Source organism: Bos javanicus, chromosome X, assembly GCF_032452875.1.
Source record: "Bos javanicus breed banteng chromosome X, ARS-OSU_banteng_1.0, whole genome shotgun sequence".
In the NCBI taxonomy this organism is placed as follows: Eukaryota; Metazoa; Chordata; class Mammalia; order Artiodactyla; family Bovidae; genus Bos; species Bos javanicus.
In genome coordinates, this window is record NC_083897.1 from 58,317,651 (window position 1) to 58,335,528 (window position 17,878).

A 17,878-nucleotide genomic window follows, 5' to 3' on the forward strand; every position below is an offset into this window, starting at 1 on the left:
ATAATGCTGCAATAAACGTGGGGGTGCAAATATCTCTTTGAGAGTCTGCTTTCAATTCTTTCAGATATATTTCCAGAAGTGGAATTGCTGAATCACATGGTAGTTCTATTTTTAATTTTTTGAGGAACCTCCTCACTGTTTTCCATAGCAGTTGCACCACTTTACATTCCTACCAACTGCGAACAGTGTTCCAATTTCTCCACATCCTTACCAACAATTACTATTTTCTGTTTTATTTTAAATACTTGTCAGCCTAATGAGTGTGAGATAATATTGTGGTTTTGGTTTGCATTTCCCTGATGATTAGCGATGCTGAGCATCTTTTCATATGCTTATTGGCCATTTGTTTATCTTCTTTGGAGAAATGTCTATTTGAGTCCTTTGCCCATTTTTTAATCGTGATATTTACTTTGTTATTGGATTGTAGGAGTTCTTTACCTATTAATCTCTTACCAGATACGTGGTTTGCAAATATTTTCTATTTTTGCCTTTTCACTGCTGCACATAAGTTTTTAAGTTCAATGTAGTCCCTCTTGTCTAGTTTAGCTTTATTTTTGCTTGTGTTTTTGCTGTGACTCATTAACTTTTACTTCTCTTAGGGCCAGACTTTCATCAGGATAGCTTGGTTGTGATTTTTGCCTTCCTTTCCACCTCAGTGCTCTCTTGCACATTGTTTAACAGGGGTGTTGGCTAATTACTATTGGTTCCCTGATGGGATACACCCAGAATTACCTTAATTTTTCTGGACTCGTTCCCACCGAAGGTAATGGAAGACCTATGAGAGAGGGGGTTCTTTCCTCCCATTTTAAAACTCCTTTCCCCTTCATCTTGCCTTTTTAAAAAATCCCCGTCATTTCCCTATGTGAGATACAGAATTTCCTCTGGGGCCTCCTCCTCCTTCCCTCTCCCACCGTCCTCGGGGAGTGGGGCGGTGGTCTCTGAGCCAATGACAGGTCAGCCCACGGGCGGACTCCAGACCAATGAACGCTTCTGGGTTCCAGCCGGACCAATTAGCTTATTAGGGACATTGAATACCTGTATATAGCTAACATCTGTCCCATTGTCCTCTTATTAAAGACCCTCTGGTTTGGCCCATCAAGGATTTGAATGTGTAAATGAGGCCCTACACTCTCCCCCCCGCCTTTTTTTGGTTTTGTTTTTTAATTTTGGTGGCTTTAATCCATCTCCACAACTTCTGCCCAAGGCCAATAAAACACAGCCATTCTCCCTTTGTAAAAAGAAAGAGGGGTTGGGTTTCCTTCAATTGTCTGCCCTTTTCTGTCTCCTCCACTATTTTTGTTTTACTCTGTAGTTAACTTTACATTGAGCAGCTTCGTCCGAGGACCTGTGCGCTGGACCTAGGCACTCTCTGCTCATTGCTGGTGGCAACGGCCCTTTCGTTGTTCTAACCTAGGGGTTTGTGGGGGCCAGGGGTTTGGCGGCTGGGAGAAGAGTTTGGCCAGAGTCTTCCTTCTGCATTTCACACACATTCTGCTGGCGCTCTCGCTCTCTTACACACACACACACACACACACACACACACCCGCTCCGGCCCCTCTCCGTGTGTCTTCCTTCAAGATGACAGGGCGCTGGAGAAAAGGCTGCTGGAATCAGCTGGTAGGTACAGTAGTAACCCGAACCCCACCCACCCGCTGCCTTTGCTCGCTCAGGTTTCTCCGGTCACTCCTGCCAGGGGAGAAAACATGTAAACGCGCCTCCAGAGGAGGGGCAGGGGGAGCTGGGAGCGGCGGGGGCGGCAGAAGGTGAGCCGGGGAAGGTGGCCGAGCGCCCCGGCTGCCGGGCCCTTCCCAGCGCTCCCTCGGGGGAGCAGCCCCAGCCCGCTTCGCCCCCACCCCATCCCCCTTTTCGTCGGGATTGCCTTCTCTCCCACCCCCCCCGCCCCCCACGCCCTGCGACGGCGGAAATGACAGTGTGGTGCTGCCGCGGTGTCATGGTGCTGCCCTGGACTGAGGAGCGAAAACTCTTAAGTTTGGCTCGGGAGACCCAGCCGCAGTAGCGTGGCGGCCGCCGAGCTGTCCCCAGCGGGGCGCGCGGGCGGGCGGATCCTGGCTGCTGCGCGTCGGCGGCGGCGGCGGCGGCTGCGAAGGCGGGCGGCGGCCTAGAGCGGCGGCGGCAACGGCGGCAGCAGTGGCAGCCGGGGAGCTCGCGCCGGAGCCTGAGCCAGCTTGCGCGGGAGGCAGGCGAGCACCCGGCGCCCTCGGGCGCGCCGAGGACATGGCCGGCAGCCGGGAAGGCTCTGGGTAAAACGCGCCCCCTCGCCGCGGCCCCGGGGGCCGACCGCCACCACCGGCGCAGGGCTCGGCCCCGGGCTCGGCCGCGCGTCTCAGGTGCGGCCGGGGCCCGGCGGGGGCCGAGGGCTGCTCCGGGGCTCGGCGGGGCGGGGTGACGGGGCCCTGCGAGGCTCGAGGTGGCGGCGGCGGCGGAGGGCGCCCCGGCCCGGCCCTGGCTCCCCGATGCGCCGCTGGGGCCCGGGCACCCGTCGCTGCCCTCCAGGGACCGAGTTTGCACTCCGGGGTCCAGGGCGGGGGCGGGTCCTAGGCCTCCCGCGCAGTCCCGCCGGGTCGGGCGCGGGCCCCTCCCCGAGCGGCTCTCCGAGAGCCTGGGCGCTAGTCTGGGAAAGGGCACCGCCGCCTTCCCACGCTCCCGCGGCCGGCCACCTCCTTGGCCCGGGCGGCGCCCCTCGGCCGCCTGGCTGTGGCGGCTGCGGCAGCCAGAGATGCTGAGGACACCCTGCCCGCGGGGAGGCCGGGCGAAACTTAATCCCTTTGCTGCCAGGGAATGATCCTGGAGTCTCCGTCTGGGTGGTTCCTTATTTTTGGCCTAGCTGTGAAACCAGCTCAGTGGGGGAGAGGGAAAACTTATAGGTCCCCCGGACAGACTGCGATGGAACCCGGGAAAGGTGGGGTTTTTCCATTCCTGGCTCATAAGAATTAAGTAAATAACAGCGGAGTAGATTGACAGAAACATTTTTGGTGATGATAAGGTTTCGGTTACTTAGCATAACGCGTGCAGCACATTTCTTAGAGGCGTTTCTTCTCAAGAGCAGGACACTGGGATCCTGGGGTCGTTGGGTTCTTCACTTTTTCTCTTCCACATTCCCCTACCCGCCTTCACGCTCACTCGCCTTCTTCCTACGTGGTGATCACACCCCTACTTGCCCACCGTAATCTCCCAACCAGAACCACACGTCTCCTGGAGTCCTGTGCACTCCCAGGCTCCCTGTCAAGCAGCCTCTGGCTTCTGAACCAGCTTTGCCTTTTTGAGGATTTCTGAGTGTGGGGAGGGTGGATGGTTATGGTTGTTTGTGTCTGAAGAGAAGCCCTTATAAAGGAGTGTATTAGAGGCTATGTAAATAGACAAGTACTGTGTGTGGGTTGATTCTTCTGATTCTTAAGGTGGGCCATAAGGGCTGCCTTTACCTCCATTCTGTCCCCTTCCAGCACTCCAATCAGTTCTCTGGCAATGTTCCAATGGAAGGGGAACCCTGAATAGGGAGAGTCCCTCCCCTACTTCTCATTTTACCCCAGCTGGTTACCCCTAATGCTCACATCCCCCTTTTCACTCCACTCATCACTGCCTTGAGAGGGAAAGAGTCTTTGCTGTTTTAATATTTTCCTGCCCAATCAATTAATGCAGATATACAATGTGAATTAGATTTCCCCTAATGGTTCCACACAGCTTGATTTATGTGGTTGAAATACAAGTCTAGGAGCCAAGGAGATCAGAGAGTTCATTTCAAATCTGTTGCATTGGCTTTGTGGCCTTAGGACATTCCTGTGACCTTTCTTTCATAGTTGATGCACTTGTATGAAAGACATCATATTGTGTACTGGCTATTGTGAGTCTTGGCTTGGTCCTTTGAAGATGAAAGGATTCTATAAACCCTTAGCATTATACTTTGCAAAGAAAGTACTTCATTTACCTTTTATTGAGGTAATAGTTTGGGTGTAAGTAGGAACCCTGGTTTACTGGGAACCCTAACTTGCCATTATTAACCCTTTTGGGAGCTAAATCTATTACCCTACTGTGGTCCTAGGTCTGTTTCTTTTTTTTCCCCTTAGTGCACATGCAACTGAATGAAAACGTACATAAAACAAGGTATACAGAGTAATGATGATTATTTTAAACTAAGGCTTGAATCACATCTAATGTACTCCAACCTAACAATCTGAATCAGACTCATTTGAAAACATAACCTCACTCATTTTTAGCCCATATGGGGGCAGGTAGTTACTTTCTATTGAAGAGTGGCTTAAATACTTTTAGGCATGGCTGTCTAAGCAGGATTAGTATCTTGCAGTGGTGAGTCAACAATGTTTCTTAAAAGCACCTACAGTGTGCAGAGTCCTCTGCTGACTGGGCCTTACATTTTGGCCTCCTGTTTGTTTAAGGCATACCTCTGTACTTGCAGTTCTTGGATTAGGACAGGGAGGGGCTGTGCAGGGCAGGGGTAAAGTCTAGAGACTTGAAGGAGCGAGTATTTCCCTCCCATTTACTTTCAGGAGTACTAGACTCCTAATCTAGCATGTTGCACCTTGCAAGGCCATCCCTGGGAAGTACTGCTGCAAATCAGAATGGCTTGGTTGCTTTATGAACATATCATCTGAACAGTGCAAATTGATTTAGGTGAAATTGGTTTAGTTAATCCCTCCTCTAAGTGCAGGGCAACTTGCTCCAACTTGTAGGTCCTAAAACAGTGCCAAAGGAGTCTCATAATTGCATCCAAAAATTGCTCTGAGTAGTGAACCTGTCCATTCCCTCATCTCTTCTCCCATAAAATCTGCTGACACCATGACAGTTGAGAAGGAAACTGCCCAAGGAATTGCCTTTGCTGCTTGATGAAGAGGAGAGAATGTCCTGCCTTCACTCTCTCAGGTTCTCTCTTCCCCCAACGGGGACAGAAATCTCTAAAAGGAAGGGAAGATAGGGCAAAGGCATAGAATGTGTCTCAAATGGCTGTTCTCAGAGGTGTCTGCTCGTGTGTATCATTCAGTCTTTGTGGATCTTGGTAACTCCCTAGCTTTTAGGCCATTGGCCTCAGCTGCTGGTGGAGGCCAGGGGGTGTTCCATTTCCAGTTAGCATTAAGTTTTGTTCTTTTCTTCCGTACGAAAGTGGGAAATTGGCACTGTGTGAAGCACCTCCTTACTTAGGCAGAGTATGTTAACTTAGAGCATTGCATCATCAAAATAGGATGTGTAATACGTTGATAATGGATATACAACAGTTCACAATTGTTCACTTTTTGATGAGTGAAATTTGGGTACCAAGGTGGTGGTGTGCTAATAATATCTATATCTCAGGTCTCTCAACAAACCTTGTGTTCATTGCTGAGCAGTGTAAAAAATAGACTGGAAAAGTGTTTCTCAACCAGTGTGTTAGATCATTCTAACAAGTGAGAAGACCAGATGGGTGGTGTTGCAACAAGAAATTCCGACTCCAATGATCCCCCTGTGCAGGCTGCTAGTCCTCTTTTTATTTCCCCTCTCTTCCAGGGATCAATATATGTTTCTCCATTTTCATGAATTAAAACTGTTAAGAGTCTTCTGTGGGCACTGGAGGCTTGTGGCTCTTTCTACAGTTTTTCTTTTTCCATCTTCCCCTCTTCCGTAACCACAGACACACTCTTTTTGACAATCCCCCTGCTCCTGCGTTGCCCTTAGAAATCTGTGTAAGCTGCTCAAACTACTAGGTGGTTAATATGGGTGACAGAGGGATTTTGAGCAATGTGCCAACATCCCACCACTCCCTTCTTCATGTGGGGTTCACTTGAATTCGTAATAAGGATATCGGTTCTGCCTAAGTGGGTTAGCAAAGTATCCTTAGTAAGACTTATCCTACTTGGGATCTTTTCTCCATGCAGAGCTCCGACTGCCTGACCTTGGGCTTTCTCTCGGCCTCTTTCCTGCAGGTCAGACTCCTCTAGTTGATGAACAGTAGCCCCAGTCTCTGGATCTTCCTCTTACAGAAACCAAAAGATCTGATAACAAATTCATTATATAACCTAAAATCCTCTTGAAACAGAAAATCCCAGTAGTTGCAGTTTGAACAGTTAGGGATATAACTCGTGGGCGTGGGAGATAATGCTAATGCAGGACTGTGAATGTCTGAATGTATACAGCCCAGAGGTAGAAAAATGGTTTATGGTCCAGAATCCTTGATCGCTTTTGTCTATAGCCCTTTGTTCAGTGTTGCTAGGATCCATGTGGCTCCCAGGGGAGTAGAAGCTTGATTTTAAACACACTTCTGTTCTCTGCCCCTTGTTTCTGACCTGAACTTGGGGTCCTCTCAGCCTAACACCTAACAGCATGCCCTACATACATATATTGCCAGTTTTATTCTGTAGAGGTTAGAGATGGCTGTCCATGCAGGTGTGCCCCTGAACATTTAAAAATTTACAAATATTTCATTGGGTAGCAGTGATCGGGAAAAGCAGTCCTAGAATAGATGGAAAGCTATCCTCTTAGCAGTAGGTAAATTGTTTGTTCTCCAACCCCAAAACTGCTGGTGTAATTGGCATTAAGATAAAGGTGTTATGAATTTACTTATGATTTTTGACAATTATCAGGTGTTACCTTGGCAAATCCGTTTCTTGGTTACTTAGATTAATCTTTTGTGCTTGTAGCAGATCTAGGACTTCTAGTTCTGCTATTGTGATATTCATTTTAATGTTTATGATGACTATATTGTATCAAATAGCCAATGGTTGGATTTAGGAGCTCATTATTGTAATGATCATTAAATCTATGTACTATAAAATATTAAGTAGGCTTTAATAACCTATTAGACAGGAGCTGGCTCTGGTGCTGTCAGTCAGTAATCAACCTCCAGTCCTGAGCTCTCCCTGTGCATGATAAAAGCTTAAGAAAAAAGAAGAGAGATAGTTTTTCCCTTTGGGGGAACTCCAGTCTAACAGGGGATACATTTGGGAATGTTAAATACCACAGTCAGATGCATGTCCTCCAGAAAACTTGTGGGGGAGTGTAATTGTCCTCTATTATGTCAACCATTATGCATTTTGGGTCTATTTCCAAACATTCACTATTTCCTTAATAACTTGCTCTGTATCTGTCATCTGTGAATGTGTGTTGAGAATATCTGTATTTATAAAGCAAGTTAATAATGTTATTCTCATCTGATCCTCCCAAAAGCCTGTGATATTGGATAACACAGGTATTTTTCATTCAACAGATGAGGAGGCTGTGGCCCCAAAGATTTAAATGTCTTACCTGGGATCACTCAGCAAATTCAGCTTAAAGCCAGGGCTACAATCAGGCTTTGCTGAGAGGATCAAATGAGATGATAGCTTTGGAGCCATTTGAAAAGTATAAAATTGGTACTCAAATATAAAGTGACTGTTAATTATACTTACTGACCACATAGTCTCTTTTTTCTGGGTTTCTGTCTTCCATTTTTTTAGGATGAGAATTCTATGCATTGGGTGCCTTTTACACTCCCAAATAATCATTTTTGTGCTGTAGAGGGGTCCTTTCCTACTAAATAGTATTCTAGAATTTGGTGTCTTCCTTTTCTTCCAAAAGGTGTTTTCATTAGCTTGTACTCCCATGGGATGCCCTTCCCGCTTTAGTTGTCCCCCAGAACACCCATTATGTCTTCTTGGAGGTACAACAGGCAAAACCAGCCACTGTCCTTGAGCACCTTGGCTTAGCCAAGGGTAAGTAATGCATTTTGTTTATTTATTTCCAGTTTCTTTCATGATGATGCCCATCGCTTGTCAGCCTTTCACGTCACACCAATAAATAAGATTTGTGTTTTGAGGAACTGGTTGTCATTAATCCCAGCTGTCTTTCCTATGTGGTAACATATAGTAAGAACTCTGTTATAATAGGATGTCAGAGCTGGAAAACATCTTAAAGAGATCGTCTGGTGATTCTAGTGCAACTTGCACGACATTTTACAGTTAAGGAAACATCAGACTAAGCCAGGGCTCATTTGCTCATCCTCTCAGGCAGAGAGACAGTTTCTAGTGTTTTAAGGAGAACCTCAGCTCATGGGATATTAATGTTAATATCCTGCAGAATATAAAGCCTACTACTCGCCTCAATTCTCATTCTACAGCCCAGGGGTCAGGCTGGGTTTTACACTCCTGGTTTTTCTGTGAAGAAAAGGAGACTGTGGCTCCTCAGGGAGGTAATGAGAGCCCAGAGCCATGCTCCACAGAACTGGAAGATGAAAACTAGATGGAATATAAACTGTTGAAATAAATGGACATTTAATTATGTTCAAATAACATTTGAAATAATAGCATTCTGCCAAGTGCTGATCACGGCTTCTCTGATCAGAGTTAACTGAATGCTGGATTTGAAGGGCAATGCTGAAGTCAATTTTTCATTTTGTAACTATAGAATGTATTATTTTTATCCTAATTGCCTGCATTGAAACTCCTCCTTTGTATTCATGCCTACTCACACAGCCTTATGATACCTTCTTATAGTTTATTCTCATCAACTTTTTTTTTCAGGAGTCTCAGCCTGAAGGGGGAGTGCAGGCTGACAGTCAGCCGTACAGAAACAATTTTATACTAGAACAAGGGCAAATCCATAAACATTCTTATTTGACTACACGGCAGTAACTAAATGATACGGAAGGGAGCAAATCAGTGGATGTGGATGTGGGCATTTGTTTCTTAACATGACAATTGACCTGCCTGCCCAAGCATTTCATCAGTGCATTTTTATGACAAACTATTGCGTTTTCTGGCAAAAAAAACTTTGTGATTACCTGTCATTCAGTGACACTCTATCAGGTTTACATCCTGTCTTTATCCTTAGTATATTCTCTAATTCTGGAAACTTTTTGAAGTTGCAACACTGCCATTGTTTTGTTTTTGTTGTACCACTTCCTCCTGTACTTCTTAAAGGTATTTTGTGACCTAGGAGTCAAACAGTTTTTAGGAGTCTTACAATTTTTAAATGAATAAAAAATTGGGAGCTGATCATTTCCTGATACCCATTGATCATTAGAGATATCCCAGGTATTGTAAAACCTAGACAGGCAATCACCAACCTAGAAAAGCAATTGAGAGGAGTAAGCACTTCAGTAGAATTTAGAAACACTACTGAATTACACAGTTGGCAGTGTGGAATAGTGAACTGTGGTTCACACTCTGGATTGTGGGTTTGAATCTTTTTTAAAAATTAAGATAACATTCACATACCTTAGTTTCACTACTTTGAACTGTTCAATTTAGTGGTTTTTAGTATATTCACAAAGCTGTGCAATCGCCACCACTAATTCCTAAACATTTTCATCATCCCCAAAGGGAAACCCATATACATTAACAGTCACATTCCATTTCCTCCACCTCCCACCCAGACCCTTGAGAAATGCTCATTTGCTTTCTGTTCTTATGAGTTTGCCAGTTCTGGGCATTTCCTATAAAGGGAATCATATAATCTATGACCTTCTGTAACTAACTTCTTTCACTTAAGCATAATGTTTTCAAAGATCATCCATGTTGTAGCATGTATCAGTGGTGGTGGTTTAGTTGCTAAGTTGTGTCTGACTCTTGCAACCCCATGGGCTGTCGCCCACCAGGCTCCTCTGTCCATGGGATTCTCCAGGAGTGGGTTGCCATGCCCTCCTCCAGGGGATCTTCCCAACCCAGGAATCGAACCCTGGTCTCCTGCATTGCAGGCAGGTTCTTCACTGACTGAGCTGCAAGGGAAGCCCCACATGTATCAGTACTTCATTCCTTGTCTTGCTGAATTATATTCCATTGTATGGATATACCACTTTTGTTTATCTGTTCATCATTTGAGGGACATCTGGGTTGTTCCCACCATTATTGTGATTAATACTGGTATGAACATTTGTGTACAAGTTTTTAGGTGAGCATGTCTTCAGTTCTCCTGGATTGTATGGTAATTCATTTAGCATTTTGGGGAACTGTCAAACTGTTTTTGCTGCATAATTTACATTCCCACCAGCAATGTATGAGGGTCCCAGTTTCTTCATGTCCTGGCTGAAATTTGCTACTTTTTTTTATTCTGGTCATTTTAGTGTGTTTGAAGTAATATTATAGCTGTTCTAGTGAGTGTGAGGTGGTATCTCAGTGTGGTTTTGATTTGTATTTCCCTGCCTCTTGAGAAACCTGTGTACATGTCAGGAAGCAACAGTTAGAACTGGACATGGAACAACAGACTGGTTCCAAATAGGAAAAGGAGTACGTCAAGGCTGTATATTGTCACTCTTATTTAACTTATATGCAGAGTATGTCATGGAAACGCTGGGCTGGAGGAAGCACAAGCTGGAATCAAGATTGCCAGGATAAATATCAATAATCTCAGATATGCAGATGACATCACCCTCATGGCAGAAAGCGAAGAAGAACTAAAGAGCCTCTTGATAAAACTGAAAGAAGAGAGTGAAAAAGTTGGCTTAAAACTCAACATTCAGAAAACGAAGATCATGGTATCCAGTCCCATCATTTCATGGCAAATAGATGGGGAAACAGTGGAAAAAATAAAGTGGCTGACTTTATTTTTCTGGGCTTCAAAATCACTGTGGATGGTGATTGCAGCCATGAAATTAAAAGACACTTGCTGCTTGGAAGGAAAGTTATGACTAACCTAGACAGCATATTAAAAAGCAGAGACATTACTTTGCCAACAGAGGTCTGTCTAGTCAAGGCTATGGTTTTTCCAGTGGTCATGTATGGATGTGAGAGTTGGACTATAAAGAAAGCTGAGCGCAGAAGATGCTTTTGAACTGTGGTGTTGGAGAAGACTCTTGAGAGTCCCTTGGACTGCAAGGAGATCCAATCAGTCCATCCTAAAGATCAGCCCTGGGTGTTCTTTGGAAGGACTGATGCTAAAGCTGAAACTCCAATACTCTGGCGACCTCATGCGAAGAGTTCACTCATTGGAAAAGACGCTGATGCTGGGAAAGATCGAGGGCAGGAGGAGAAGGGGACGACAGAGGATGAGATGGTTGGATGGCATCACCGACACAATGGACATGGGTTTGGGTGGACTCTGGGAGTTGGTGATGGACAGGGAGGCCTGGCGTGCTGCAGTTCATGGGGTCGCAAAGAGTCGAACACGAATGAGCGAATGAACTGAACTGAATGGCTAATGATGTTGAATACCTTTTCATATACCAACTGATCATTTGCATATCTTCTTTGGAGAAATGTCTATTCAGATCCTTTGCCATTCTGTATATTTCTAGATACTAGACCTGTATTACATATTTGATCCGCAAATATTTTCCCATTCTGTGAGTTGTCACTTTTTTGGTGATGTCATTTGTACTACAGAAAGTTTTAAATTTTGATGAGGTCCAATTTATCTGTTTTGTTCTTCAGTTGCATATTTGGTGTCATTTAAGAATCCCTTGCTTAACCTACGTTCATGAAGATTTACACCTATGTTTCCTTCCAAGAGTTTTATAGTTTCTGTGCTTACATTTAGATCGTTGATCTATTTTGAGTAAATTTTTGTGTATAGTGTGAGGTAGATCTCTAACTTCTTCCTTTGGCATGTGGGCAACTGGTTTTCCTAAAGCCACTTGCTTGAAAAAATTATTGTTTCCCTGTTGAATGGTTTTGGAACCCTTATCAAAAGTCAGTTGACCATAAATATATGCGTTTATTTCTGGACTCTCAGTTTTATTCTGGGTTTGAATCTCCACCTTGCTACTTGCAAACAAGTGTGACCCTGGACAAGTTACCTTTTCTGTTGTTTTAATAATAATACCTACCTTTTAGAGGGCTGTTGTGAAAATTAAATGAGATAATGCCTATAAAGGGTATTATTTACTGCCTCAAATGTGGCAAATTCATAATGGCTTTTAAGGGGAAAGGTGCTTGGGTAGTCAGGTAGGTAGGGAAAATGGGAGATAGGTTGAAAGGATGCTGAAATACTAGGAAAGACCAGAACAAGGTCTCTCATAAATGAGAGATGAGATGAACAGATATTTGAAAAAGTTGAAAAAATACTCAATTCTCCCAAATTGTAATAAAACAGAGTAGAAACAGTTTAATAGAAAAAGTTACTTACCATAAGCAACAGACTGTAACCATTTTATATTATTCTGTATAGACCTGCAATCAGTTCAGGTAGTTATTTTAGAGCACTGATGTTTGGCTTTTTTGTCAAGGACTTTTTTTTTTTTTTTTTTTTTGGCTGCACCATGCCACAGGTGGGAGCTTAGTTCCCCAACCGGGGATCAAACCTGTGCTGTACCCCTACATTAGAGTGCAGGGGTCTTAACCCCTGGACTACCAGGGAAGTCCCTTCTGTCAAAGACTCTTTTGAGAACAATTCAAATGCTATGGACAATCTGCTCCCCATGAAAGTGGATATGTGATATACACACAGCATTCTTTAAACATTTCTAGAAGGTTCAGAAATCCCTGGTCAAGAATCCTATTTTGACCTTATCCAAGGCAATCCTGATTCCATAGCATGCTTTCCTAAGCTTAATTTCATAGTGACACTCCAAATGTCACATTTAGTCAGGAACAACTTTTTGGATTGCAGGAAAATTCAGCGTTTTTCCTCTGTACTGAGGAATTTATATGGCATGTTCCTAAGATTTAGAAAAGTTGTGGTACACCAGTTGTTTTTGTAAAGGTTTCAACACAGAGACAGGCGTATCAGCAATGCTCTTGATCCCCTATCATTTTGGTGGGAGGCCTTACTCCATTCTCCCAAGGAGATTCCAACACAGACTGAGGAATGCAGACCTGCAGTTCTGGAAGAGAACACAATAGAAATTCAGAGTGAGGTGGAGATGGGCCTAGAAGGAAGAGATGTGATTCTGAAAGAGACTAGGAGTGAGAGGCAGATTCAGAGAAACTCAGAGGGACATAGACTCAAATAGCAGTGGAAACATGCTGTCTAGAAACCCTCTTGTAAATAGTCAAGATATTTGTCAAGTGAAGGAGGTGAGATGATTAAAATAAAGGTGTAGGGGAAAGAGCACAGACATTGGCATTAGACTGCCCCAGTGATCTGGGTATGTAGGTTCCTGGTTCATTTACTTAACAATGCTGAGCCCCAGTTTCCTAACCATAATATGTGTATAGCATTAGTACCTTCTGTACAGCCTTCTTGATAGAATTTAATGAAATACTGTGTGTAAAGTTCCTAACAAGCTACTTAGAATACAGGAGGTGCTTAGTAAACACTAGGTCCCTTCTTTAACTTCCTCTACTTTAAGGAATCTTTCATTTAACAATTTTTGAATAACCAGTGTGTGCGAGGCACTGTGCTATGAATAAAAATATGACATAGTTGATGCCTGCAAGGAGAGTTAGCTGGAGACACAGATACATGTATTAAATAAAACAGAGTGATAAACATGTAAATGAGAGAACTCCTGGGTTTCTAGGCTTGGATGATGATATTCAACAGATAGGGAAAATTGGAAGACGAGCAGGTGTTTTGTGTTGTGGGGCTGGGGAGAATATCAAGTTCATTTATGGACATGTTGAATTTGAGCAATGGAAATACTAAAGGCAATATTCCTGCCTTGAGTGAAAGTTGGGATCTATCATCTCTAAAGTCTCTTCCAATTCTAAAATTCTGTGATATATATACATTTTAATTGCTTTACTTTTTCATCTCTATCAGTGAATGTGGATAGATGTTATAAGCTACAAAATACTAGCCAACAACTTTTAAATACTTGTGAATTATAAAATAAGAATAGCACACATCTCTTTTTAAACAGGTGGTTATGCAAACATCTAAACTTCCTAAACCAACTGAGAATGTTTTACAATAAGATTCTTCACTTTTACAGTCCAGTTTCCCATAGATTTCCATTAAATAGCTGGTTAGTTAAGTGCATTTAAAACATTTGATTTAGAAATAGCTTTTAGGGATACATCTATTGTACTTGGGGACAACATATAGTTGTACTCAATAGTTAAGTGTTCTGTGAGAGGGCTATGCAGATATCTCTGACAGATGACAAAATCTAAACAAATACCAATGGCAGAATCAAACCTTCAAGCCCTGATGAGACTCTCCAGTAATAGTGAGATGATGAACAAAAGTTATTCAGAATCAAAAATGCCTTTCTCTTTTCATAAATTGGATTCCCACTTTAAGCCAACAAAATTCCATAATTTTTATACTTTATTTATTTTTTTTTTTTTAAACTTCCGGGCCGCGGTCCGGACCCGACCCCGCGCCCCCGGCCCCGCCTTCCGCGTGCGTTGGTTCCGGAGGCGGTGTGTGCCAATTTTTATACCTTAATATTTTTCCTCTTTGTCTCTAGTAACTCAGTTTGCTAAAAATGGTATGGAATAGAAATTTCCATGTGTGGTAATAGGAAATAATTCAAGGTCACCTATCTGAAGAAATAATTATCCTGCACTGAGAACTACATTTTTCGAAAGCTCTTCTTTTTTTTTATGCAGCCTCTTAGAATGGTATCATTTCAAGAACCAGAGAGTTAGGTTGAAATATGGCCTTGTTTTCCTTCCACTAGATGTGAAATAGGAGCAGCTTGGAAGTAAAATAGAGAACACTACTGGAGAATGGAGATTGAGAATTTGGCAGGGCCTCAGACGCATCATAGTCCGGGACAAGAGATGTCAGTGGAGAGGGTCTGTGAATAGGAATGTGAGTTAGTAAACCAGGATTCAGAGGTGGCACTAGCTTCTATTTATTAGTGCAGGAAAATAAGCCCAGGCATTTGTCAAAAACAAGGTTTCAAGGGGGGAGAATAGCTTTCTGATTAATTCCCAACTCGCTTTCCTAGTGGGCCAGCATCCCTGGGGAATCCAGCCTGTAAAGCCTCCATGGGTTAGTGTGTAATTATGTTACATCCACATTTCCTTTGGAAATGCTTAACGATTTCTTCTTTGTGTTCCTTGCAGGTGAAAGCCCAGCCTCTGCGGTTCTTAATGCCTCAGCAGGATTATTTTCACTAAAGATGGAAACACTGGAGTCTGAATTGACCTGTCCAATCTGCCTAGAGTTGTTTGAAGACCCCCTTCTGCTCCCTTGTGCTCACAGCCTCTGCTTCAGCTGTGCCCATCGCATCTTGGTCTCGAGCTGCAGCTCCGGTGAATCCATTGAACCCATTACTGCTTTCCAGTGTCCTACGTGCAGGTATGTTATCTCACTGAACCACCGGGGCCTGGATGGCCTCAAGAGAAATGTGACTCTGCAGAACATTATTGACCGCTTCCAGAAGGCTTCCGTCAGTGGACCTAACTCCCCAAGTGAGAGCCGCCGAGAGAGGACTTACAGGCCCAGCAGCGCCATGTCTAGTGAGCGAATTGCGTGCCAATTCTGTGAGCAGGACCCGCCAAGGGATGCAGTGAAAACGTGCATCACTTGTGAGGTCTCTTACTGTGACCGTTGCCTGCGGGCTACACACCCCAACAAGAAACCTTTCACCAGCCACCGCCTGGTGGAACCAGTGCCGGACACGCATCTTCGAGGGATCACCTGCCTGGACCATGAAAATGAGAAAGTGAATATGTACTGTGTTTCTGATGACCAATTGATCTGTGCCTTATGCAAACTGGTGGGGCGTCACCGAGACCATCAGGTCGCATCCCTGAATGATCGGTTTGAGAAGCTCAAGGTAAGGGATCTGGAGGACACACCTTATACAACTTTATCTCTTTACACATAGTCTTTATATACAGTCAGCAAGTTCCCTAATAAAATCGGTCACTTTTCCTATATGACAAAAATGAATTAACTCCAAGTTCTTCTCATAAGAAATAGCCTTATAACCTGCAAGCTCTCACTGTAGCCTGTTTCATCTTTTGCACAAACCTGCTTGCATTCATTCACCTCTGGCCAGTTCTGGGGCATTTAGCCCATGGCCCACACTAATAGTCTGCCCAGGGAAACAGCACCCTGTCTCCTCTGACGATGACATATTATACCCTATATATCTCTGCCATGATCTTTCCACGTCTTCTTTTAAGTATGTGAGCACCTGTGTAGGTGTATTACAATTAGCATATGTGCTGATTTGCATAATTGTGCATATAGCAATGGAAGGTTGGGTGTGTCTCTGTGTAGATGTGGGTGGAGGTGTCTGAGTGTATCTACGTAGGTGAGAGGTTTTCATGGAGAACAGTACTGTATGTGTTATACACTAGAGAAATAAAGCTTTGGCATTGACCACTACAAATTGCTACCAAGCCCTTAACAAGGCAGCTAATTCTAAATCTGCCTTAAAAAACAAAGCAAATAGACAAAAACGGGACTTCAGTGTACTATGAAGTCAGGAGGGATCATCAAATACTGAAGTAAACATTTAAACTGAAGGCAAAAAATATTTAATCCAGGATCACATTTTGTGCCAGTGTTCATTTTTGTGGGGTACAGACCAAAGTGCTTGTCTGCAGTCCCTTCCTGGGAAGTTCCTGTTCAGTGGACAGAGTTTTCTGAAGTTGTTGTGCCATATAATATTTTTGTGCAAGTCTAAGTGCCTGTCTATTTTAGAGCACTACTACCTCACGTTGATGTTAACAAATGTCAGATCCAGCAAATTATTTTATTACCATTGCCTGTCTGCTATGGGGCTCAATTTCTCTTAAGAAACTACTTAACAAAAATTCCAGAAAAATAAAATGTTTAAACAAATAATAAGATTTCTATCCCAAAATAGAACCTGGATATATAAGCGAAGCTAGAAGGAACACCCAGATAGCATGGAAGAAGGGCGATAAGGGAATGGAGATTTCCCTCTTGCCATGCTATGGAAAAGTCATTGTAGCTTATGTAAAAATTATGATGTTGGTGAGGGTAGTAATACTCAGAATAGGATATACTTTCCATTCTGTAATTTATTGAAAACAATATTGAGAGTCACACTGACCATGGTTTGTCCCTTTTTAATTTTTTTTAAATTTTTGGAATTTGTTGAAATTAGCTTTTTTTTAAAGAAATTTTTTTTGGCTGTGCCAGGTTTTCCTTGCTGTGTAAGCTTTCTCTAGTTGCAGCAAGTGGGGGCTACTCTTTGTTGCACTGTGTGGGCTTCTCATTGTGGTGGCTTCTGTTGCTGCATAGGATGGGCTCTAGGGCAAGTGGGCTCCAGTAACTGTGGCATATGGGTTCGGAATTGCAGCTCCCTGGATCTAGAGCACAGGCTCAGTAGTGGTACATGGGTTTAGTTGCTCTGTGGCACGTGCATTCTTCCTGGATCAGGGATCGAACCTTTTCCCCTGCATTGGCAGGCAGATTCTTTACCACTGAGCCACCAAGGAAGTCCAGTTTGTGCCTTTTGATTTTATTTACATTTAATATTTATAAATTTGTACAAAGTTTAATGTTTATCTGTTGATTTCACTCAAGTTGATATTCTCATTCATATCAAGACTGCAGAGGGCAATAATCTCATTGGCTTCGATTCTTAGAATCCTAAGATGGTTGGCCTTGGACTTGGTCCAGTTGAAGCCCTGTGTTTTAAATTGGTATAAATGGAGGCTTTGTGCGGTTAAGCCATTTGGTCAAAGTCACAGAACTGGAACTGGAACTCAGCTTCTAGAGCTAAGTTGAGTTAAATATCCTTTCTATTGTAGCCTGCTGTCACCTTGTTTTGGACCCAAATTTTTCCTATGAAATGTGATTTGAAACTTAAATTTATGCTCCAGCAACTGCACATTTCATGGGTCACAGATAAACAGTTAATAGCATCAAGGAAAAAGCATATTGTATAAACTTATAGCTTTTTAATAGCAAGAGATGGAAGCGGGGTTGCAGGAAGACCAGGGGATATGGAGAGGAGAGAACAATCTCTGCCAAATATTTGCAGGTGTTGGAACTATAATAAGGCATTGGCCTTGAGAAATATTCCAAACAGAAAAATCTGTATCCATATGTACCATTGAGATAACAAAAGACTGGGTAGACC

General features: G+C 43.5%; 1 protein-coding gene across 4 annotated transcripts in view; it reads left to right on the plus strand.

Annotated features, from left to right (window-relative positions):
- Positions 1–1,432: 1,432 nt before the first annotated feature.
- Positions 1,433–17,878, plus strand: part of MID2 (midline 2) — a 108,984-nt gene continuing 92,538 nt past the window's right edge. The window contains exons 1-2 of one of the 4 annotated variants that reach the window (XM_061409389.1): positions 1,433–1,617; positions 14,877–15,592. In XM_061409389.1, the coding sequence (XP_061265373.1) occupies positions 14,933–15,592 (660 nt within the window). In that variant the 5' untranslated portion in view covers positions 1,433–1,617; positions 14,877–14,932. The other 3 variants (XM_061409388.1, XM_061409390.1, XM_061409387.1) reach the window with 3 other exon arrangements.